We start from the raw sequence: 25,725 nt of genomic DNA, 5'->3' as shown, positions 1-25,725 counted from the left end.
CAGCCTGTGGTCTGCCGATGCCCACTATGTCTTAGATTTCTAAAAGGGGCCGCACCTCCATCTGAAATTTTGTAGGGGTCCACAAATGAGAAAAGGTTGAGAACCACTGCCCTAAGTGACTTGCCCAAGGCCACACAAGAAGTCTACAACGGCACAGGGAGCTGATCCCCAGTCTTCCAAGTCCCAGGGTAGGGACTGCTGGTCCATCCTTGCTGTTATGAGCACTAGGGATCTCATGCACCAAAGTCGTCTTTTGTTTTTAACAATCATCTGGGTGGCGAAAACATTTTGTGCAAAATTCCCATCGTGAAGGAAACAAAGCTCTTCAGGCTGCGTGTGTCACAAACACCAGCGGGAAATAGGCAACTTACATCTGAAAAACCAACCCCTGCCGCACCACCACCAAATCCCCTTCGCTGCAGATATTTTGCCTGGCCTCTCATTCATTCATTCTTGCTATGAACTGCTCTGCGCTTCAGTCCCTGGCGCATGAGGATCTTAGCAACCAGCATGGCGTGGGGAGAGGAGGGGGGAATGTGTACATGTCATCATCTCAGAAGGGACCGAAGAGAGAGTATGTGGTGGGAGAGGAAGGGAGGATTCCCGCTCTTATCAGGCTGACCAAATGCCTGGAGTGATGCACAGCCCGTGACTTTTCAATCCACTGATTCTGTTCAGGCACTGTGAGCCTGATCCAAAGACCATTCCAGTCAATGGGAGTCTCTCCGTCAGCTTCAGTGGGCTTTGGATCAAGACATGTGGTCTTACAGTCAAATTCTGCTCTTAGTTTCTCGAGTGTCAGCCCAAGGAAAAGCTGCTAAAGTCAACAGAATTACTCCAGACTCACCCCTGAACCCCTGAGTGTAGAATTTGGCCCTTAGTATGTTATCTAATACACGAGACTTCTCCCAGCCTTGCAATAGATGCAGGAATGGAGAACACTGAGGTTCTCATGATGTTTCTGCCCTCTCTGCATTTCTTCCATTAAAGCAAAAACCATCCGCTCCCTCTCTAGAGACATGCACTGGTTTAAAAAGGTAAGTCTGATGGTTTCATTCATACTGGAGTACTGGTGTTCACACCTGGTGTCCACACTTCAAGAAGGCTATTGATAAATTGGAGGGGGTTCAGAGATGAGCCATGAGAATGATGAAAGGATTGGAAAGCAGGCCTGCAAGTGATAGGTTGCAGGAGCTCAATCTATTTTTCTTACCAAATAGAAAGCTAGCAGGTGACTTGATGAGTCTAGAAGTACCTACATGAGGAAAAGAAATTTAGTAATAGAGGTTCTTCAGTTTAGTAGACAAATATCTAATGAGATCCAATGGCTGGAAATTGAAGCTAGACAAATTAAGAACAGAAATAAGATGTACATTTTTAACAGTGAGGATAATTACCCATTGGAAGAATTTACCAAGGGTTATGATGGATTCTCTGTCCCTAGAAATACTTAAATCAAGAGGGGATGTTTTGTTTTTCTTAAAAGATATGCTGTCGCTCAACCACTGCTATTGGATTTCAAGCAGGAATTAATCCAGGGAGGTCCTATGGTCTGTGTTATGCAGGAGGTCAGACTAGATGATGACAAAGGTCCCTTCTGGCCTTTAACGCTGCACATCTGTGATCTGAGGGAGCGTGTCTGTCAGATGATTAATAACCACAGAAAGGAGCAAGGTAAATCCACCCGCAAGAGAGAGTTTTAATTCTCCTCCCTACCCCACCCAAAAGCCCTGCCTGGTTTGCTGAGGAAATGACAGGTCCTTAGGACCTCTGGGCCCCATCCTCCGAGGTAAGGACATAAGAATATATGAACATCTGTACAGAGGATCCAGAGGTTCATCTGAGATATACGAGAATCTTCAGTGGCATTCAGTTACCATGGTGATGAGTATGGGCTAAAACCCCTAAATGGGTAATAGACAGATGGAAAGACATCAAAGGGATGGACACAGACAGATTTCCATGGGATTACCTGGGATGGTCACACAAAACTCAGACGCTGACATTTTTTATGGAGTAAAACCCCTGTACACCTAGGACTTTCGAGCTACCACTCTGCCACACAGACGTCACAGCCTCAGTCGGGGTAGAAGTCAGGGCCTACTGCTCCGAAGCCACAGGTCCTTGCCACTGGGGCTAAAGGGGAGTTCCCATTAGCTGGCAGAAGCATAGGGCCTATCACATACAGCCAAGTTGTTCTGATTACCTCCAGTGGAGGGCAATGGTGCTCATTCACATATTGCCCATTCTCTACAATATTCAGTCCCCTTCTCACGAATGACCCTGCACTTTTGGTTCCTCAAATGCCCATGGCAAAATCTGCATTTCCCGTCTTGCCCGCCTCAGACACTCCTTCTGAATCAGCTGATGTGGTCTCCTCTCTCGATCGATCATCCCTTCTTCCCCATCCTGTCTCCGTTAAGACTTCTGCTGAGCCACTCCACTGTTCCCTTTCAGCTGACTGGCACGGTTCCTGTGCAAATCTAGGAACACAAGGGTGCTTGAAAATCTCTTCTCTGTTCTGTTCAAACTGTCCTGTTGGCAGCTGTCCTTGAGAGAGGGAGGAGGGGGGAAATTTGAAACAGAAATGCTACTGAGTGCAAGATTCATTTTCTGAGAGTCTCAGTATTAGTGCCCCCAGAATATTTGTGATCTCCCCTTTCTTACTAGCACCCTAAGCCCCAAAATACACAGTACTGGATTTTTATTCCAAAATGGGGGAGAGGAAAAGGAGGAGTAAAGCAGGCTTGGATCTCAGGACTAAAAATTGTGTTTCCCTGGGTCCTTCTGTTAAATGCTTTGAGCTGATTTTACTTGAGGACATGGTGGGTTCTCCATCGCTTGACATCTTTAAATTAAGACTGGATGCCTTTCTGGCTCTAGCTCAGCCAGAAGTTATGGACTTGATGAAGGAACCACTTGGTGAAATTCCATGGCCTGGTTTATTTGGAAGATGAGATTAGATGATCATAATTGTCCCTTCCAGCTTTAAAACCTATGAATTAGATAAGGATCTACACTTTGAATCTTCATAAGATTTAGGAACAATCAGACCCAACAGTTTGCTTCAGCGCCTTATAGGAAAATAGGTCCGATTGCAAAATGCAGCTGATGATTATTAAACATCTTTCGACAGCACCCATCACCACAACATCTGGGTACCCTAATAAGGTCAAACAACATCAGCTGCCCGTTGAAGATGAAAGTTTTCTTCACCCTCCCAGTAAGCTGCCTTTCTTCAGTGCTCAGGTTTCTCCAATGTTTGTTGAGTGGCCTACAACAAACACAGTTGTTGGGTTGTTTTTTGTTTTTTTGGGGGGTATAGGGTTGACACATTTGTTAAATCTGGAGTTGTATCTTGTAGAGCTCCCTAAGGGAAGGGGTGAAAGCTGGTCTCCTGTAGAAGTAATTCCCCAGCTCTGATCAGTGCAAATTCAAACCTGTGCCCCTCAGTCAAAATGTTCTGGTGTGTTATGGGGAGCGGACAGACAAGTTCTCACTGAGATAGTCAGTCCCAAGCCCATACCAGGCTTTGAAGATGAAGAGTGGACCGGAATTTGAGTGGCAACCAACATACCAAAGAAGCTCTGGTTATGGCACTCACGTTCGTCCTGTCTAAGAGGCACCACTTCCTGCTGCAGCTTCTGGCGTGACCTTTAGAATCAGGCCCAGATGGGAGCACATTGCAGCAGTGGTCCAGGCTGCAGGTTCCAAAGCAAGAATCACTGTTGCTAGGTCTGCCCTGGAGAAGAATGGTACAGTCGAAGGTGATCCAAGATGTTTCTGGCTGTATGGGCCACCAGGAGCAGGGAAGAAAATCCAGACAGCAGGTCCCACTTGGACTGCTGGGCAGCAGGCACCTTCGACAAGCAGGGGAGAAGACTTAATATATGCAGAGAAGGGAAGGCTGGTCTAAAGGGCAGATCCAGTGGAAAGCACCATTGTCCCCCTTGGCACATGGCTGGGGTCAGCAGTCCCTGGTTCTTCGCTTGCCTGTCCCCTAGGGGCTGGGACCCAAAACTGATACAGGGAGCGTTCCCCCATGAATCAGCAGGAGCCCCAACCAGCTGCTGAGTCAGCACACGGGAATGGGAACCACCTCCGTTTCCTCTTTCAGCGGCTGCCCGAAACCACAGGCAGGCTACACGTGCACCTCTCGGTTCCCACACTCTGCCCTGGCGCCTGCTGCTCCTTCCTCTTGGGTTTAAGGCTGCAGAGCAAAAACCTGAAGCTGGGGTAATGAGAAAACCAGCCAGCCTGGGCCAAAGCGTCACCCTCATCGCCATATGGAACCTAGTTCTGCTTTTGGTGAGCACAAACTCAGCTCAGTGAGCGCAATGGAGGGCCACAGGGCCGATGACAAGGAAGTGCTGTGAGTTAGCTCACAGTGGAAGTGGACAGCATTGCCGATCAATTGGGACAAGTTACTGCACATCAGGACTCCTGGGTTCCATTCCTCTCTCTACTATTGACTTTGTTTTAAGCTATGGGGATCCGGGTCCTCTCTGTTGGGGCCCGGTAGCACCAGGTCTAAAACCCGCTGCAGAGTCCACAGATGGCCTCGAAAAGAATAAATCGTGTCTGAAGGAATGAGGCAGCTTTGAGAGAGTAGCCACAGCCTAACTCGGTGTCTGATCTCTCCTGGTTTCCCCCAGGCATCTGCAGAGCTGCTACAAGAAATGCCTGCGGGGGTCTGCTGCAGTCCTACAGGCTGCTGCTGCTTCTCCAGCTTTGCATCTGGGTCCTGTGAATGGCACTGAAGTGAGCAGAAGAAGGGATTATGAAAATATACTCAAATGTAATTTATTTTCTTTCTTTCTTTGTCTTTCTGTCTTTCTTGTATATGTTCTTCAGAGATTCCTGGGTTTGTCAAGAAAAAAAATGACGATCCCATACATTTTTTAAAAAGAGCTAAGTCCTGATTTGTTTATCAGGACTCCTGGGTTCCATTCCTGGCACTGCCAGGGACTCACCATCGGACCGGATTTTCATCAGAATTCAACACACTGGATGTCACCCTGGAAACGGCTGGATGCTAAGCCCTTTTGATGTCATATGCGCACACGTGTGCGTGCAAGAGAGAGCCCTTTCACTAATCTTGCCCTGGGATCTTCTGAAATCCTGCTCTGCGTGGCCTGCGGCAGACTTCTCGGCCTCTCGGTGCTCTGTTTGCCCGTTGCTAAAACAGAGGTGACGGTACCTACCTCACAAGAGGGTGCTCTCCAAGGCTGGAATGTTTGAAAAGCAGTTTGGGATCCCCGGATGACAGACTCCAGTAAGCGTGAGGCATAGCACGGCTACCCACCAGAATACTGGAGTGACACACAGGGCATCTGGGGCACGAGTCCTGCTCCAGCAGGACTGACTTGCTCACTCCCTTTTATTTCTGGCTCATTCACGAGAGGGACAATAGGGAATGTTGCAGGCCAGATCAGTAGAGCTGTGCAGGGGGCCCCAGAATGGAATAGCCGGCCGAGACTGCAGTGCAGATTAGAAGTGAGGGGCATCAACAGGACTGGAATAGCAGAGGGAAAGTGAAGGGTACTGGCAAGTGCTACCAGCTCCTCAAGTGCCCCAAAGAAATCTGAGAGGCCAAGCTCTGCCCTCTGGATGCAGCTGGAAGCTACAGCCCTGTTTGCCCTAAACGCCATTTCCCTTCCTCCTGAAACATTCTGCCCTGGCCCAGCCCAGCACTACGGAAAGTCTGGGGAAGACCCTTGCTGGCCCAACCCCTGGCCTTTCTTTAGCCCCATCCACAAAGCTTATGGGCACCAGCGTATGTTCATCAGGGACAGAATGTTCCATGGGAGAGAGAACAAAACAAACTTTGCAAAGGAGAGCGAGCGGGGCTGAGAGGCATACGGCTTCGCGGCTCTTCGCCCGGCACACCTCATCCTCCTGGTGTCCTTCTGCTCTGCTAGGTTTCCAGCTCTAACGAGGCGTCGTCTGATGGCAAGTGGCATCTGCCATCTGATTCAAACCACCTTCCATCAGTGCCATCTCCACTCTGCAATGCGGGGGACACGCTTCATTAACCCTGGCGCTTTGTGGACTGGTGAGACAACAAAGGGAAATTGCGTTCCTCTCCTGCCTGCCTGCCCTCTCCGTGCTGTGATGATGGGGACTGCCTCCCTCCCATCTCACTGCAGGCTCAGGTAGGGCCTTCTGCCCCTAACGATGACGGGGACCTAATGCTCACAGACAGGGGACAGATGGCAAAAGCCATTAGACTGAAAATATCATAACCGTCTCCTCCAGGAAAACCATTTAAGACAGGCCATGAGCAAATGACAGGCACTCTTGGTACACCGTCAGGGTAAATGCTTGGGCTCTGCTAAGCACCATCTGATGCGCTCTCCGTTCCCCTTTTCTGTTCTGTGGCTTCTCGTTTCAGTTCCTCTGTCTCGTGCATCTCTGCTTCCTAAAATAACCGCGGCATGTCATTGAAACTCTGGCGATGTCGCCCCTTCCCGTCCCAACCTCTCACTCTCTCCCGCTCGCTGCTCACACACTCGCATTGTTACGTGTCTCCCGCTGCCCTGGCTTCGTGCCACAGATAGTTGTGAAGTGTTGTTTCAGTTCTCCCCTCCTGGCCCTAAAGTGGAAGGCAGCCTGTCTACCCAAGATGCTCACTGTTGACACCATGCTAGGGATAGGCATATGTAGTGGACAGAGCACCAGACTGGGAGCCAGGGGACGTGGGTCCTGGGGTTGGCAGAGTGGAGGAGGACTCGGAGCAGGGGCAAGGGATGTGGCATGTGCTCTGGCAATTCTGCAACCCTGCAAAGCCCCATAGGGTCCATAAATCAGAGCAGCCGTTCTGGCTGCCCTAGGTGGCATCAGGGGCCACGGTGGCCCCAGCAGCCCCTGAACAGACACATGCTGTTCTCCTTCTGTCCACGTACCCGCACCTGGGCAGGGATGAATTTCTCACTATGTAGCTATAGCTATTGACACCCGCAGCACCGCCCTACCCGGCACCAGACACGTGGCTACGGACGAAGTCTCCATCCCCATGCTGGGACGATCGGTGCTGACAGAACACCAGCAGACTCGGGCTGATTTAGGACAGGACTCTTGTCTATCCCCGCACCCCTACGCTGTCCTCTGGGGCACAAAGATGGAACCCTGAGGGCGATGAATGGGCTGGGGGGCAGAGGGACCCAGCCTCTGTAGCTCCATCTCAGGCAGGCACAAAAGGCCGCTCCCCCCCATCCCCAGCAAAGAAAGTGGTTATCCCAGAAAATAAATCAGGCTGATATAAAAATAAAGGTGCTGGCAGGTGTTTGACTCCCAGAGAGGCTGTGAAATAAATAAAGCAGCAGCGAGCGGCAGGTGGTAGCCAACTCCTTAATCTGCCCTTTTGCTCAGCGAAATACGCAGCCGGCCAGCAACAGGTGGCAGGGCCTAGGGGCGGCTCTCCCAGCTCTTGCTATTTTTAAAAAGGGGCTTATCTCTTTATAGCTGGAGATTTTTACATAATCTTCAGGCAGCAAACCCCAGCACTTCCCTGCACCAGGGGAGAAAGGGGAACACATTCAGCCTGGGAGGCAAGAGGGAGCAGTACACAGGGGCTAGACAGAAAAGTCTCGTGGAGGGGCCACCAGAATGGCACTATACCCAGCCTGGGGGCGTATGAGAGTTCTGGCTCTTCTCAGCTCCAGGATGGGACGGCCCCAGCACCAGCACAGGTGTTAAAACAGCCTCAAGGCTGCTCCAATGTATGCCAGGAGCAGGGCAGGTCCCCAGCTGGCCCTGTCTCCCATTCTGTTCCTGGCTCATCCCAGGATGGAAGCCCTTGAATCCAGTTGTCCCATTCTGCTCTCAGAGACACCGGTCTCTAGCAGGGACGGCTCCACTGACATCAATCAACTAGCTTTGCAAAGGGTCCCAAATGTGCTTGCACCCGCCCTGCTCCTAGGAGAGGCACCGGCTGTACTTGTCATTCGGCTTTTCAGGTGGATTTTTGCTGTTGACCAGGACTGTTTTTTTAGATGGCCGAGTGACTGTGTCCCCATCGCAGCCCAGCCAAACAGCCTGACAATGTCCCTTTCGGGTGACGTCTTTCACTAATGCCGGAGGCTGACTCTCTTCTCACATACACGGGTGCAACTTGGGAGCATGCCCCTGGGATCCACAGTGGTACACCGGGCTGAGTCTAGTGTAAGCGAGAGGAGAACCAGGCACAAGGTTTGTAAAGCCAAGCTCCCATCCCTGATTATACTGAGCCACCGCCCTGCAGAATTCCATGAGTCCGGGTGCACCACGCAGGGAACCTTGCTCCTGTTTGGAGGTGTCCGGCTCTGGACGGATCCCATCTGTGTAGTTCAGAACTGGATCTGGAATCAGAAGGCCTCACTGGCTGATCTGGTCCGGGGCCTTGGTCTGGGCTCATCGCTACTTTTTCATAATCCATGTGGATAAGATGCTTTTCATTTCCCACTGTTTGTAAATAAAACCCTTCTCCTCCCCACAGCCCACAGCTCTCTCCTCCCTGCTCACCTGTGGGCTGCCGGTTCCGAATCCAAGGCTGGGGGTTGAAGGGACAGACATCGAGTGAGGCCCCATGGGGGAGTTGATGACAGAGAAAGGAGGGCCCATGCCATTGATGGGGGAGCTCAGAGTGCTGATGGGTGAATGGAGCTGACCCGGAGAGCCCAGCGAGGAGCCAATGCCTGGCCCGATGGATGGATGGAGGGAAGGTGCGGCCATAGGTCCCCGGCCAGTCGGAGAGTTCAGGGACGTGGAATTGACTTGAGTAGAAAAATCTGTAAAACAGAAAGGAAATGTTGTGGTTTAAAACCCCGTCTGTGGCATTCTGAGGGGATCTCTCCTGAGCAATCATGCTGTATGCTTAACGAGCGGCCCCCCAGCTGCGTTCCGCTAACGATGCCCATCCTCCAACTTTCCCTCAGACGCCTTTGTGCTATCTTCCAGGCCACCCCCATGAAAATCTGAACGGCCACTAGAAAAATCTGAACGGCCACTGTCCTTAAACCCGTCCTTAGAGCACCCCTCCCACAGGTGATGGGCTCAAAACCTTTGACAACGGCGAGGCAGCTGGTGTGTGGAGGCCACTGCTTATAACACCCATTCCGATTGCCTTACTGTTACCTTGTGCTGCCTTGGATGTTTGTTGTATCCACTTACACTTACAATTAGGAAACAGCAACCCCCACAGCTCCTGGGTGTGGTGTTCTGTCCCATCTAGTGGCACCAAGACCACTTAGAGACTAATGAGTCTGCCACAGCCTTAGCTAAGAGCCAAGTGGCTTTTAGCTCATGCAGTAGAGGCTCATGCATTTAGCTCTAGAGATCCCAGGTTCAATCCTGCCCGCCGATGACCAGGGTCTGTTGGTGTTACACAAGCTCTTTGGGGCTGAGATCAACTTTCCATTGTGTGTGGGCAATAGCTCAATGGGCCCTCTAGGCACCACCCCGATAATGACATTATTAATCAAGGCAGGTTGTGTGTCCGTGAATGAGGGATGTACTTTGGTGCCACTCTATATGTGGGCTATTTGTGTGGTATTTTGGGAGGGTTGTGTGTTTATGTATCCATGTAGGGGAGAAGGGGTTGTGTTTGTGTCCATGTGTGGGGGGGGTATGGTTTGTGTTCATAAGGCAGAAAGTGTGGGTTTGTGTGGCACGTGCGTATGCGGAGGAGGGGTGTGTGTGTGTATGTGAGTGAGATAGGGAGCTGCGTGTTTGCATGGTATGTTTATGGGGCGGAAGTGTGTGAGATAGGGGAGCTGTGTGTTTGTGTTTGTGGGGCGGAAGTGTGTGTGTGAGATAGATGGGGTGCTGTGTGGTGTTGTTTGTGGGGTGAAAGTGTGTGTGACAGGGGAGTTGTGTTTGCATGGTACGTGTTTGTGGGGTGGAAGTAAGTGTGTGTGTGTGTGAGATAGATAGGGGAGTTGTGTGTTTGTGGGGTGGAAATCTGTGTGCAGGGGAGTTGTGTTTGCATGGTACGTGTTTGTGGGGTGGAGCGTCTGTTTGCTCACGGACCTCAGTGAGCACAGGCTGCCCAGGTTCCTATGCCTGGCTTGTATTTCCCTGGGTCGCTCCATGCTCTTTCAGGACTTTGAACTGGAATTCAACTTTGCTTGGGAGTGTTCTGTGAGCAGCGTCCCCACACCCCCAACTGCTCTGCAGTCCCGGGGGAGTGGGGGGATGTTTAAAAATAGACTCCAACTCTATGGAGAGGAGACGGAGCCATTCCTGGCACATTTCCTCCTCATCCTGTCAGGCTGCCTGAGAAACAGCAAGGAAGAGAAGGGCTCTTAATGGTGCTTTCCAAAGGCTGTGGTGAGAAATCGCATGACAGGGTGTTTGGCTGCCGGGGAAGCACCTCAGACTGTCCCCATTTGAGGGTGAGGGAGGGGAGTTAAGAAGAAACCCCAAGCCCGAGTCCATGTGATTGCTGTCTCTGGCCTAGACGTGTGATTGCATCTACAATCGTCTCCCAGTGCTGGATTAACGAATTTTGAGGCCCTCTGCACTATGGAAATTGAGGGGCCCCCACCTTCACTCAAATTTGGCCTTCGTCTCCTCTCCTCCGCTCCCGGTTATATGACCCAAGTCAAACCTGAGTGGTGCTGTGACCACATGTGCCAAGCTGTACGGTCACCCCCAGCCAGTGGTCGGGGGACCCCTGAGATGGGGGACCTGTGGAAGTGCACATTGGTTAATCCAGGCCTGGTCCCACCTTTGTTGTCCCAGTTTTATCGCTGCGGAATATGAGGCCCAGAGACAGGAAGGCTCAAATTTGCAAAAGTGGCCACTGATTTGGGATGTCTCCATTTTTTGGAGTCCCCAAATTAGTGGACGCTTCTGGAAACACTGTCTTTTGTGATTTGCCCAAGAGCTGCACAGCTGAGCTGGAGGAGAACCCAGCAGCTGACTCCCCAGGCGGGTTCTTCTCTTCAACCGATGTCACAGCACTGTCACTCCACTGGCTTCAGAGGTACTGCTGATGTGTGCCCATCTAAGAAGAGAGGCAGTCCCCGGCTCAGACCACTAGACCATCTGCTGGGCCTGAATGTGATCTCAATAACACCAGTGAGCAGAGAGCAAGCCCTCTGACCCTTAATAAACAGAATGCCATGTCAATATAGTGCCGGGGGTTTTCTGAGTAATAGAATACAAGTTTTTGCAGACACAAAGAAATATACTTCGTGGTTCTATGGCAACTCTCATCTGAAAATGTTTCACCATTGCCCATTCATTCATTCAGTCAGATGATATTCACTGCAGGCAGGGAAATATTATCTCTGTTTTCAGCGGGGGAAACAGAGCTAGAGAAGTGACGTTTTTTCCCCAAACTTCGCATGTCAAGTCAGCTGCAGGGTCAAGAACAGACACCCTGGAGTCCTGAGTCCCAAGCCTGTGCTCTAACCACTAGTCGAACTGGCCCCTGTAGGCCTGTTTGGGCAACCTGATTAATTCAGATGCTGACACTGCCGCAAAAAGTCTCATTGGCTGCCTGGCTGACCAGTGACCAGGGCCTGTTTACAGGCCAGTTCTATGAAGGTAGGACACAGAAGCTTGCTTAGGGAATCCCTCTGCCTGAAGAGGCATCACAATGGGGCGTCATGCAGCAAGGCCCTCTCAAGCCAAGCAACAAGCCAGATAAAGGACTGCTGTGTCCTCTCCCCGCTGAGCGCTCCAATCCCATTTTGTAATCCCTTGTAGGCTGGTTCCCATTGTGTCTGGCAGGCAGCGAAGTTGTAGACATAACAGGATTACAAATGTGAAGAAAGAGGCTCCCTCCCTGAGGAGATAATTCTTAAACCTCCCAGCCAAGGGCAGAAACTGGCTCCCAGGATGCGCGAACACAAAAGTGGGAAGGGATTAGGCTCCAAAACCCTGCATTGCAGCTGAAGTTTCAACATCTTCCATGGAGGTTTCTTTTCCTGCTGGTTGCTGTGACATCATGGGACAGGTGGCTGAGGAAAGTCCAGCCTGGACTCCTCGCAACTGGGAGAAGGTGTGCAACGTGTAGGATGCAGCATGTGGCACAAGTGATCCGACCCTGCACACTCATGCCTGGCCTACAGTGGCACGGGTCCCAGACACACACTAATGCTTGATTCCTGAATGCCCTGGGCTAGTGGAGAAAACAAGACCACGCCCAGTGTCTGATGCACGGAAGTTCCTGGCATAAAATCCCCTCCTTGTCATCACCCACGCTCCACCATCCGAACTTGGGATGAACTGGGTGAGTGTCAGGGTTTCGGTCCCTGTGTACTTTTCATTTGGATGTAGCCCATGGAGGGCCTCATGCCTCCCCTCTTCCCCGCGAGTTCCAGGTTTGCATTTGACACTGTCGGTTTTACCGGGGTTTGGTGCAAAATCGCCAACTGGCCCCGGGACTGGGAACCCTGGCAACCCCTCTGTGGAATCTGGGTGGAGTGACAAGTTTGCAACAAAGCATGAACCCAGGCAAGTTTCTTATGCTTTCAGAATTTGTTACAGGCATTTAACATAGATCAAGGGAGGGCTCTCTTGCTCTGCCACTTGGTTCAGAAACAGCTCAAAGGAAAGATGGTCCTGTGTTATACAACACAGACCCGGGACTCAGGTCTCCTGACTCTGCCACGATATCATGCTCCCCACCCAGGGAGCATGATATCTTCGGAGCTTCTTGCATCCGAAGAAGTGGGTATTCACCCACGAAAGCTCATGCTGCAAAACGTCTGTTAGTCTATAAGGTGCCACAGGATTCTTTGCTGCTACCCAGGGAATAGCGATCTTAAGCAAATCACTTAACTTCTCTGAACCCCAGGCCTTGTCTACTCTACAATGGCACAGTTACGGAGCTGGAGCTGTGTTGCTGTAGTACCGTAATGTAGATGCTTCCTATAGCGAGAGATCAGGTTTTTTCATTGCTGTAGGAACTCCACCTCCTCACGCGATGGTAGCTAGCTTGATGGAAGCATTCTTCCATCAGCCTAGCTGTGCCTATACCGGGGACTAGGTCGGCACAACTATGGACTTCGGGGTGTGAATTTTTTTTCACAACCCCTGAGCACTGTCAATGTGTATTCCAGGCCTCAGGTTTCCCAGCTGTACAGCAGAGATAACAATACAAATCCACCTCTCTGGGGTTTGGCTAGACAGAGGCTCACACTGACTTAGCAATGAAAAAACAGTACTGCTCTAGTCCGCTCTTCTAACTCTTCCCCGGCACCCCCCGGGATGGAATGCAGGCTGCTCCATTTCCTCCCATGGGCTCAACCCGCTTGACTCCCAGAGGCACTGCTCCAGTAACGTATGCCATCAGAGCATGGCGGGAAAGGAGCTAATAAACCAACCGGATGAGCGGCACAACGAACCGCTTGAATGCAAAAGGGAGCAGGGGCAGAACAACAGAAGCCCTCAGCAGTGGAGCCGAGATGCTTCCTGCCACGAGGCGCCCAGGTCCTCTGTTGTGTGGTGGGTACTCGGGATGAGTCTGACTGAGGTGTTCTTCCCAGCCACCTCCACGAACCACCTCCCACTCTAGCCTGCACATCTCACAAGACGTTCCAGCCAGGGCGGCCCCCTATAAGTGTCCCACGGGTTTCCCCATTTCCAGCCTTATGAGCCACTCTTGACAGTTACACCAAAGAGCCAGCCAGAGGATTCCAGTCAGGATAAGGCCCATCTCCCCCACCCTCTACTTCCCCCTCTGTACCCCCGCGAGCCCCAATGTGAAGTGAGTTCGGTGGGCGTCAGCCCTGTTCCCCAAGGGACAAGTCTCCACATGGCAAAAAACACTACCGCAGTGGCACTACTTATCACAGCCATGGCTCTCTCTATGTCTGTCGATCCAACTTGGCTGGACACCGATCAATCTGTCCATCCGTCAGGGTAACCTATGGTGATTCATGCTTTGGCAGAGGGTGAGGATTGAGCTCCTCTCTCAGCCTTAGAGAGCATCCCTCCCGCCAGGGCAGGGCTAAGGCACCTGGGTAGGCCAGCACAGACGAAGCTTACTCTGCCCTTGCCTGGCCTCTAGCTGGATAAACAGAGGAGCATCATGGGCAGGACGGCAAGAAACTGCGACCAAGCAGTTTGAGCACCCCCAGGCAGGCCCCAAAGGAGCCAGGAATGGACAAGACCCGCTTTGGCGGATACCACCCAGAATGCTGGGTTGGAGAGATGGAGCTGAGGATCCAGGCTTTATCAGCTCCTAAGAGGTGCGCAGCAGAAAAGAAAAGGCTGGTGAACTGAAAGGAGAGCGAAGGAAAGGAAGCTGGGTGAGGGGCAGGGAGGGTCTTTCCTTTTAAAACAAGGCCCTGAATATTTAAGGCAAATGCACGAAGTGGGGAAGGTCATGGGCAGGTTACTGGAGATCAGCCCACATCCAGCAAACGCTAACAGCAGAAAACAAAGAGCTCGCTGGCCCCCGCCTGCTGTCCAAGCGCCTTTCCCACAACACACGGCTACCTTTCAGTAAAATTAGAACCAAAAGCAAAACATCCCCCCTCCCCGGCCACCACACACACTCACTCTCCTGAACCGGCTTCTATTACTCATCCTGTTTACACATTGCTTTCCAAGCAGACACATTCCCAGGCACCCAGTGAGGAACTGGGCGTGTTTTCTGGGGCAGGTCTGGAGAAAATCATCTAGGCACCAAGAAAATGAAGACAATTTTTTTTTGTGTGGACGAGAAACCTAAGTGTGAGTGCATGAATGTGTGGGTTTGTGTACATGTATGCATGCCTGTGCATTGTTTGGGTATGTTTCTGCACACGTGTTGTATGTGCATGCAGGGCCGGCTCCAGACCCCAGCGCGCACTTGGGGCGGTGTGCTGCGGGAGGGCGGCAGGCGGCTCCGGTGGACCTCCCGCAGGCGTGCCTGCGGAGGGTCCATTGGTCCCGCGGCTTCGGTGGAGCATCCGCAGGCGTGCCTGTGGGAGGTCCACCGGAACCACGGGACCAGCGGACCCTCCGCAGGCACGTCTGCAGGAGGTCCACTGGAGCTGCGGGACCGGCGACCGCCAGAGCGCCCCCCGCGGCATGCCGCCCTGCTTGGGGCGGCGCAATTCCTAGAGCCGCCCCTGTGTGCATGTTTGAGTGCAAGGGTATTGTGTATGTGTACATACATGGCCGTTGTTTGCATACGCGTGGATATATTTGGTTCTTGTGTGCACATGTTGTGGGTTTGTGTACTTTTGGGGACATGTGCACACGTGTGTTTGGTGCATTTGTGCTCACGTTTGCATGGGTGTGTTTATCAGAGAAAACCATGCTTCTTCAAATCTGAACCAGATCTGAATTTTTTAGAAGGCCTCTCTATTCATAACAGGAAAGACTCAACCCCTGGAACCAAACAGCCCTTGAACTCTGGGTGCTTAAAATCCTAATCCAAATATCGCTATCTTGCCTAGTGCTGTCTCACAGCTAGTCTTAAAGAGGTGTTTGAACAGGGGATGATCAATAACATTTCACCGCACATGGAATTTTCATTAAAACAATAAAAAAGGGAAAGGAAACTTTCAATTAATTTCACTTCCCATTTCCCAACCAGCTCTCGTGCACACGCTTTTGTGTATGTGGATGGGTACAGGTGTCAGGTGTATTTTTCACAGTCGCCACTCCCTCACCAGGATCAATAAACCTCTGATCTCATAGGAGACTGCGGGATCTTGATTCTTACAGGTGCGATAAGAGCTGAGCAGCTCAAGGGCTCGGTAACAAGGCTTATGCCCCCAAGTCACCGGTTAGGAACCCAGTCTAGGTCGGTAGAGACTGACCTCTGCTCATTGACCCGTGTAGAATGGATTTGGGGGGTCTTAGTCAGCCCCAACAGAGCAGTGCCCATGTCATACAAAAACCACGACACTAATTGCCCCCTTTGTTCGCACTCTCAGCCAAAAGACCAAGGACTGAATAGAGTATTGAGACTGAGTTACTCACCCCTGCAAGGGCTCTCTCCATGCTTGGGTTAAGGCACATTGACAGGGAGGTTGGATGTCATTGCCTTTCACTGTACATGCTCTGTGCAAAAATACAAGGTCTGACTGCTAAGTTTTGCCCACATGCTCAGGGTCTAACTGGTCGCCATATTTGAGGGTGGGAAGCAATTTTTCCCTGTGGTTGATTGGCAGGGACCTTGGGTGGGTTTTCTCCATCTGCGGGATGGGGCACGGGTCACTTGCAAGTTTAAACTAGTGTCAATGGTGAATTCTCTGTAACTTGCAGTCCGTGATTTGAGAACTTCAGTAAGTCAGCCAGAGGTTATGGGTCTATTACAGGAGTGGGTGGATGAGGTTCTGTGCCCTGCAATGTGCAGGAGGTCGGACTAGATGATCATGAGGGTCCCTTCTGACCTTAAAGTCTATGAAATGCCGATCTCGAAGAACGTTAGTCTGGAATGTTTCACCAGCACTGAATTCGCATTTGCTTTTTCTTTTCTTTTCTTTTTTCTAAAAAACACAAAAAACCCAACAAGAGTCGACTCTAGACTAACACAGACGTTACCAGGCCCTTGGCATAACCATTTCCAGCAGCAAAGTTCTGTCCTGGGAAAATCATGACTCAGGGCATCAAGGAAGCTGAAGTAGCGAGCTGTGTGCGTGTGTAACACCTTTAATCCACAGCTGACCTGACAAAACCCTTATGCAGCTTTCGAAATTCATTTCTCATCCAAAGAAGCCCTTTTCTCATCTCAGTGAGGATGCTACAGCAGCAACCTCCCAAGGAAAATAGTCTCAGCCATGAATGTGAGTCTCTGTACCCCAGACGGTCACGAAGGCACATGGTGACTTGCACTGGGGATGGGTGTTAGCACCAGAGGAAGAGATTGCCCGGCTTTTCCCTGGCTCTCTCCTTTATCAACACCTGTTGCTCGAAACCATAGGCTCAAAGAGGGATTTAATACATGTTCTAAAGGACTTAAATTCTTATTATAGTAGGGGGAAAGGACAAGCAACACCAAGGTTCATTCACTCCTTATGCACACAACAGCCTCTATGAAAAGTCAAGAAGAGGATGGCAAATTCCACAGGAAATTCACCCTTTCTGGACTATATCTTTGAAGGTCAGGGCCATCCTTTATCTGGCACGCTACCAGCACAGCAGCAGTCATGCAATTACAAGGCACAAACCTATTTCTTGTTTTTGGTGGGTGGGTTTGTAATTATTAGTGAACCGTGCAATTAAAATACATGGGGGTCCTGACCTAATGACAAAGAATGTTTGGGCGCTCCTGCCTGGGACAGGTTCCTGCGTCTGTCTCTCTTCTCTCTCCTTTCTTTGTCATCCATCTCTTCTTTCTCTCTCCCCTTTAGCTGGGTCAGCACCATCCAAGGAGGATGCTCAGTCAAAATGCATCAGAGAGCCTCATGCACAGAGCAACTAGCAGGAGGAAACTCACTAGTGACTGCAGCTGGCTGTGGGCTTGAGTGGCTGCAGTACAGGCCTTTCTTATCCTCTAGGCTTCTGGGGCCAGGGTGCACCCTGGCAGGAGGAGGATTAGCTACCAGCACTGGGCCAACAAGTCATGCCAGACCCAACACAAGGGCATGTGGTGCTTTGACGAATGTGGCTGCCTTTGAATGCGATTGTTTCTCATCTCCCTTGCTGACTGATCTTCATCCTGGAGAGCCGCTATTTTTCCTTTCGCTTATTCTCTTTCCCTCTCTCAGTTGGTTTCTCTCCACACGGTGCCTTGAGAATGTTAATAAACTCTCCATGTTGTAAGTATTTCATTAAAAAAGAAACCACCCGTTGTACGTACCGAGAAGACCCAAATCCTTCTTAAAACAAATAACTCCACTGCGGGATCATTGTACAGCCACAGACAGGGCACTGTTATGCCCCTATCCAGACCCATCCTGTTTGGTTTCAGGGTATATTTTGTGGGGACGCTAATGACCAAGGTTTTGTTTCCACATCTTGTATACACCCAGGTGCCAGACTGTAGGCTGTGCCTGGCTGCTTTAACATGGCAGATGTAGGAGTGCACCACTTGGAGGTGCTCAGGAAGGGTGGCCCGGTTAGGGTGTTGACTTGGCAGACCTAGGCTATTCCTACAGCAGCACTGATGCAACTGCTCTGAGCCAATGGGAAAAAGCTCTCCCATCAGCTTAATCATTCCAGCCCCTGCACATGGCAGTAGCTAAGTCGGTGTAAGTTATGTTGCTCCGGGGTGGCTAATTCACACCCCTGAGTGACATAACTTATGTCGACTTAAGCTGTAGTGCAGTGGTTCTCAAACTTTTGTACTGGTGACCCCTTTCACATCGCAAGCCTCTGAGTGCCGCCCCCCCTTATAAATTAAAAAAAACATTTGTATATATTTAACACCAGTCTAAATGCTGGAGGCAAAGCAGGTTTGGGGTGGAGACTGACAGCTTGCGACCCTCCATGTAATAACCTCGCGACCCCCTGAGGGGTCCCAACCCCCAATTTGAGAACCCTTGCTGTAATGTGTACATAGCCCTAGTTCATTCCCCTGCTCAGCTACAGACGTGGACAAGTCACGTGGTCTCTCTATGCCTCAGTTGCATGTCTGTAAAATGGGGACATAGTATTTCCCACATCACAGCGGGGTTGTGCAGTGCTCAGATACTGTGGTGATGGGGGCCATATAAATGTGCAAAGTTAGATAGCTAAAAAAAAATTCCGAAAATTCAGTTCTGCATTTAAAAAAAAAACTGTCAGAAAATAAGTAAACACAAAAGTGATGGGCGCTGGTTGGACTGTGGCTAAAAGAGGGTTGGGTGCGGGGAGCATTTTCCAAGCACATTTTAAGTTAAACAAGGGAATTATTTATTCGCCTGGTACGCACTGTTCATTTTTCTTATGCAGTTCTGACATTTGGAAATGGTTTTGTATGACTAGTTTGAGACCAAAATAAACTCTGTGTTATGTGTGCCTGTTTCTAAATCAAAGAAATACATTATCAAGGCATTTTCCCCTCCCGCTCCCTACCCTTAAATTGCAGCTATTTCTCTCTCTCTGCTTTCCTTTTCTAAGCACGGATGATCTTTACATATTCACAAGGCTCCCCACAACAGTTAGAAATCAGAGTTGGGTCTATTAGGCAGCTAAATGAGTTGCAATAAAATTCTATTTTTTTTCTCTTTTTTTTTTAAACTAATCATGAAGCCACAAAGTCTGGACTGGACTTTTCCTAAAGTTCAAGGATGTTTAGATCCAGGAGGTTTGGTCTGACCTATTGTAGAGATAAGAGACCTGACTCTTTCTATCTTGGGTACTCATATGGGTTCCTATCACTTTAATAACTAAACACCTCACAGTCTTTAATGTATTTATCCTCAAAACACCCTTGGGAGGCAGAGCAGGGCAGCACTATTATCTCCATGGTACAGATGAGGCACTGAGAGGCTAACGGACTTGCCCAAGGTCACACAAGAGATCAGTGGCAGAGCTGCTAACCAAGACTCGGCTTAGTGTCTTGCCACTAGGCCATCTTCCCCAACCTTCCCTATTGTCTTGCTCATTATGTCCTTGTTAGAGCCAACTGAAATTATTTAAATTTTGAACATGTTCAGTGAAAAAAGGGGACACGATTTCTGCACAGATTTACACTAAGTATTGTTCCATGTGTGAGCCAGCTCTAACTGCCATTCACACCGGTGCAAAGTGAACGTGAAATGCCACTATTCTGATTCCCCAGCGTTTCACACCCATTTGCACAGGTTACTAGAGTCTTGCTGCAAAGTCACAGCCCGATCCAAGTTCCACCAAATGTTGGGGGGTGTTCGAATGTGCAGGTCCCCTTGCGTTTGCTGCTGTTTTGGAGTTACACGCACTGAAAGCTGCTGAACAAAACTGATCCCTGGAGGTCATTTTGTCATGTGGTGCACTGGACATGTTTCTTTTTTTTGTTGTGTGTTGCCTTTATTGGGTGTCTCTGGACTGGGTTCCCTTATTATCCCTGAGGCCGGGTCTAAACTAGAAATTTTTGCCAGTATCAAAACATCAGTTAGGAGGGTGAGTTTGTTATAACATTTCGATACCAGCCAAAGCCCTAGTATAGACACAGTTATTCCAGCATAAAGATGCTTTTGCCCAGCCAGCTTATTTAGCTCACTGAACTGGTATAAGCTATACCAGCAAAAGCATTCTTTTGCCAGTATAAGCTACATCTATGCTATCATGGTTTGTCAGCCTAGCTACACTGGCAAACCTTTTCTAGTGTAGACCTGGCCTCGATCGAATACTTTCATCAAAAGCTCCATGGCTTAGCAGTTTGATGTGACACAGAGAGGATGTGAAAAATCAAGTCACAACGAATTCTTCTACCTGGGCTTCCTGCAGCCAACGAAGGCTGCATTCGCCGGGGACTGTGTGGCAAAGAAACGACATCCGGGAAATCTGAAAGGCTGCCTGATGCTTCAGTTTTACATCTCTCTGTGGTCTCAATGGGGAGGGAGTGCGTCAGGCTTTCTGTTCGAAGTCCCACACGCGGATTGCAGCTAACCCCGGGAGTTCCAAACCCGGAAACTAACACAGATTTGAAAGGCAGCCCACACCCCAGCTCTTCCTTTTTTTTAATCTTTCTCAATCTCTCTTCCTCTAGTCAGAAAACAGATGAATTCTGGGTATTAAACAGCAGGAAATTCTAAGTTTGGGCGGCCACTCCCTTCCTTTATTCAACCCACTGCACATAACATCTGCAGCATTTGGAGGCCAATTTTCAAGGGCTGGGATTTTCAAAAAGGCTCAGACTCCTTTCCCCCTTGGCCTGCGCTTCTCGTTGTGACCCACAGTCAGATTCTCAAAAGAGCTCAGCACTCATCATGCACCCAACGGGTTGAGCTTTTGAAAACCTGGTCACCTATTTTAGGCCTAAATGAGAGCACAGGTCCTTTGAAAATCTAGTCCATAGCATGTACTAAAGATCATTCATTTTCCCAAAATCTCTGCAATAACAACGGCTGCTATATTCTAGCATGCCTTTCATCCAAAGAACCTAAAGTGGCTGACAAACTTTGCCAATGTACATTAAGGGATTACCAAAATGCAGCCATTTCTGGGGTGGACTGTGGCGGCTGCCTACTGCACACACCAACACTACACAATGGTATAGGAGAGAAAGCAGCAACGACTATTGTACTGAGTTGTGACACTGTAGGAAAAAATTCAACACACTCAGAATGAACACAGCTGAGGGAACTGAAATTTGGCCAGAACATCAGAGCTGACCCTAGCATTCATGTGAAAATTGCCTCCAGGTATTTAATGACCACAAGGGGTCAGGACTTCACTTTTATGCCGGATGAGAGACAAGCATCGAAGAGTGGGCTTATTTGGAGTCATTTATTTATATAGATTCTGGCCCACTGTCTTTAAGGAGAGCAGCTCCTGATTTACACCAGCACAGCTAAGAACAGAATCAGTCCCACCGCCTCCAACCATTGCAGCTCCATGCAGTTCCCCCCCAGAGTTCGTCCCATCCTACAAGGAAAGGCAGAAGCAGCTTTCCCTGTGGCAATAAGGTCACAGCAAATTTCTGTGAGCCTGTCGGAAAGCTCGGATCTCTACCCAAACCACATGTGTGTTTGTGAGAGAGACAGCCAGACAAGGGCTAAGGACGATATGAAGAGGCAGCCTGGAGCAATGAAATGCTCTTTCTGTTTTTAAAGAAGCTCAGTTAAATACACTCAGACATGTGGTGGGATGGGGTGAGGCCAAGATCTGTCCCTCTGCTCTCCAGCTCATGGTTCCAAACATCAGTCACACGGAAGAACTTCCATGGGAGAAACTGCAGCTGGTCTCACGTGAGCTTGTGACTGGACATCATACGACATATGAGCAAACCTGCCTGACTGCCCCTTCGGGAGAGAGCCCTCCAGTGCACGTTCCCATATTCTGGTTTGGCCTCTTCCCCATAAGACCAGCCCATATTTGTGATCAAGGAATCAGGGGGATCTTCTGGCCCAACTACACTGCACTGCAGTACGGTGGGATGACATTCATATGGCTTTGGCCTGGCGACCCAAGACTGGGAAGTGCCCCCCCCCCCGCCAGAATCGACATGAGGTTCCGTCTCCGACTACCCACCAGCCATCCACGTGCTGGAAGTGACTCGGGAGCCTGAAATCCACATTAAGCCAGGATGCACTCAACGGCTTTGCTCCCAACTTGTCTTTGTCCCAGCATCGACATTTGCGTTCAGTAGCCACTGAACAAAGACCCACGAAGTTCAGGGCTCCCTTGAAGGGCTGCCAACTCTTACGACATCCAGTGGTTTCCTTACGGCTCCAACGTGTGGTTGCTATGTAAGCGTCGCCACTTCATTCCACGGGGGTTGTGAGAATCTTTATTTCCCCAGAGTTCTGATCCGGGTGGGTTCACACCCACCGAGTTTCACTTTGAACAAACTCAACCGCAAAACCAAACGCTGATGAGGCCACAACATTTCTCACCCCACGCTCTTACATGTGGCACTAGGCGTGCCTGAAACGCAGGCTATTCGGCACTCTACCCTGGGCTCCGTAAAACATGCGAGACACTGATGTACATTTCAGGACTGGAGCAAAACGTTTGGGTCTCACTATGGAAGTTTTGCCCAGCTCTAGGAAAATCAGCCTTGGCTTAGTCTGTGGTCTCTAATCCTCCACACGCTATGACCTGAGGCCCCACACCACACACACACACACACACACACACACACACGCTCTTTATAAATGTTAGATGTTGCCTCCTACCAGAGTTTCAGCTTACTGGGCCGACGTTATATGGGATGGGGAATAAAATTACAGCACTGATTAGGTGCTTTTCCACTGTAACACTGTACACTAATCACTCCCTCCTCCAGCCCCAATCCCATCAGCCATAAAGGATGAATGAAACATCTGCTTGTCTCCTACAAGGACAAGGGGGGCGGGGGGGAGGTGCTACATAAAAATCCCCACAATCAAGAAATGGAAGCTGGCAGGGATGTCTTTCATTTAGGACCTTCCCCCAAATTTCCAGGGAATGACTAAATAGCAATACTGTGGCGGCACATGGTACAGCTGTCAACACTAGAGCTGCGCAAATAATGGTTTAGGCTTGCTGACAATTCAGAAAAAAAATTAATAAAAATAAAAATGTGTTTTGGGTCAAACCGAAGAAGAATTTTTTAAAAAAAATTCAGCAAATCAGAAAGTCCAAAAAAAATTATTTTGGTTTTGATAACGTTTTCTTCCACCCAAGTTGAAATGTTTCCTTTTGATTTTGAACAGTTTTTACCAGGTTTGATTTTTTTTAAGATAAAGCGGAAGGAAATTTAATAATGGAAACATTTTGAGCCGAAAAATTGAAATGTTTTGATATTTTTTTCTGAATTTTTGTTTGTTTGTTTGGTTTTCTTTTATACAAACAATTCAGAGAAATCCACATGAAATCGCAAAACATTTTGGTGTCAACGAATCTACAAATTTTCACTAAAAAAAAGTGATGGCCACAAAATTTTGCCCACCTCTAGTTCACACATCAACCCATCCAACTTCAGTGCTTTCTCTCTCTCTTTACCTCACTCCTCTTTGCTTTCCAGATACAATTTAGGAATGGGCGGACCAGAGTGGATTAAAATTAGAACAGAGCAGTGCCAGGAGGAAGGATGACCTGGCAGTTAATGCACAGGGCTAGGACTCAGGAGAGGGAGCGTTCTCTTCCCAGCTCTACCACAAACTCACTCTGCCACTTCAAACACAATTTTCACAAGTGACCTGGGCCTGGTTTTTGGAAGTGCTAACCACCCACAACTCCCAGTTAAGGTCAGTGGGAGAACACCTCAGAAAATCAGGCCCCCCAAGACATCCCAAGACAGGCACCCCCAATTAGCAGACACTTGAAAATGGGGCTCCCCTCCCTCTCTTTGCCTCATTTCCCAGTTCCGTTAAATGGGAATTCTGCAGCCCAGGATGCTTCACTAAAAAGGAAAGATCCACGAAAAGTGAGCTGTCAGGAGACGCCTGAAAATGCACAGTTGCCAGAAGATGCTGTGGAGGAGACACGGAAGAGTTAATTGCCGTGGGCTTGATGCTGCTGTCTATAAAAGCCAGGCAGATCCCACAGGATCTCCCGGGAGCCGCTGCCTAGCGCTGGAATCACTGATTCAGCAGGAAGCCCGGCAGGGCTATTCCCACCTCTACGTGGAAAAGCTTCAAGGACGAACAGTCCAGAATCACGCTTCCTGCAACTCCCAGCGAGCGTCACTGGGAAATTCTGACACATGCCCCTTCCCGGAGCCTACAGGCCCACCGCACTTACACGATCCTCACTTGCCTGCGGTAGCCTCCAAAAAGCTCCCTACGCCCAAAAGACGTGTCCTGTTTTTCTCGCCACGGATCCAAGCAGCAGCATGGCCATGGATCCAGGACAATGTTTTCAACCCCATTCTCGACCCCATTCCACTTGGTTTGGGGGCGGGGGGGTTGGCTTGCTGCCGTGCGCTGAGCAGGGGTCTCCACTGAGCTGCTCGCTCAGGTCTTTTAGCTGTCAGTAACTGAGGCGAGAATCTGGCCCACAGGATCTTAGCCCCATGGTCAGCAGGGGTGGAGAGCGTGGGTGAATGGTGGAGGCAGGAGCAGGAAATGTGAGCAAGCAGGGGACCAGGAGGGACTGGAAAGCCCGAGGAGCGTAAAGAGACAGGAAATCACAACGTGAAGGAGAAACAGGGGGAGGGGAAGGAGAGAGAACCGGCTGCTCCAAACTTGGCTCTTTCTCTGCCCAGGAGCATCATGGGACAAAGCCCTGGTGTGGGGCGGGGAGGAGGGAAGGCACTGAGGCAAACAAGGATTGTGCTGATAAAGCAAATGTGACTCAATCGCACGCTTGTGCAAAGATGTCACAACAGTCCTGAGAAATTACAGGCTCCTGTTTCACCCCTCGAGGGCCAGCGCTGTCCCGGCTCTCACAATGCGCTCTGTTCTGCTGTCAGCCTCTCTCAGAAAGTGCCCCTAATTTACTGGCTGGGAACCCCTGGCAGCAATAGGCAATAACGGGGACAGTGTAGTGCGGGCCACTGGGAGCTCCTGGGCCAGCAGAGGGCTGGCTGGCAGGTTTTCAATGAGCAAATACAGTGACCCTTTCGCGTCCACACTGTACTGACTGGCCATTGCTGTTAGCGGGGGTCCGCTAATCCAGAGCATCTCTTATCTAGCTGCCCCCTACATCTTTCCGCTCTGCCCCTTCCTCCCGCCAGAACCTCCCTGCCAGGCCGGCCTTGCCACAGCCAAGGGGTGTCCGTTCTCACACACACGAGCACCTAGCTTACCCACGAGGGGCTGACGGGAACACTTACAGGCTGGTGTGAGTGCTGCCGTCCCCTCGCCCCCGTGCCAGGCTGGGTGCCCCCAGCTCGGTCACTGCATCCCCCAGGCCGTCCCGCACTGCACCGGGGACATGGGAATGGGGCACACACTGACCCCCAGGCATGGGGGAGGGAGGGGAAGTGGCAGGTGAGTCCCTGAAATAGAGGGGGCTGGAAGGGTGGCTTCGGGGGAGGGATGGAGGGATGCAAGGAGCCCCTGGTGCATGCATTGAGCTTGGCCGGCAGAAGCTATGAAAAAGTGTAACCTCCCCCAGTCAGAATCCATTCTGGCCCGGGGCCTAGGTCACATTGGAACCTGAGCCTCTGGAGGAGCTGACAGGCTCAGAGCAGTAGCACTCTGGGCCCAGAGACTCTTGAGTTAAGAGCAAAAGACCAAATCCTTCACTCTTAGATACTGATGTGGCCCCCACCACCACAGCATCTGAACTGCTCCTCGTCAT

General features: G+C 50.3%; 1 protein-coding gene across 4 annotated transcripts in view; it reads right to left on the bottom strand.

The window, feature by feature from the left end:
* The window catches only part of RXRA (retinoid X receptor alpha), a 213,506-nt gene that overhangs the window by 59,639 nt on the left and 128,142 nt on the right, over window positions 1-25,725 (bottom strand). For 2 of the 4 annotated variants that reach the window (XM_044992500.1, XM_044992498.1), the window contains exon 2: window positions 8,503-8,768. In XM_044992500.1, the coding sequence (XP_044848435.1) occupies window positions 8,503-8,712 (210 nt within the window). In that variant the 5' untranslated portion in view covers window positions 8,713-8,768. Of the gene's footprint in view, window positions 1-8,502; window positions 8,769-22,026; window positions 22,174-25,725 lie in introns of those variants that run through there. The other 2 variants (XM_044992497.1, XM_044992499.1) reach the window with 2 other exon arrangements.

Source organism: Mauremys mutica, chromosome 18 (genome assembly GCF_020497125.1).
Source record: "Mauremys mutica isolate MM-2020 ecotype Southern chromosome 18, ASM2049712v1, whole genome shotgun sequence".
Taxonomy (NCBI): Eukaryota; Metazoa; Chordata; order Testudines; family Geoemydidae; genus Mauremys; species Mauremys mutica.
The sequence above is the reverse complement of the archived record's forward strand: the minus strand, read 5'-3'. Positions and strand labels throughout refer to the sequence as shown.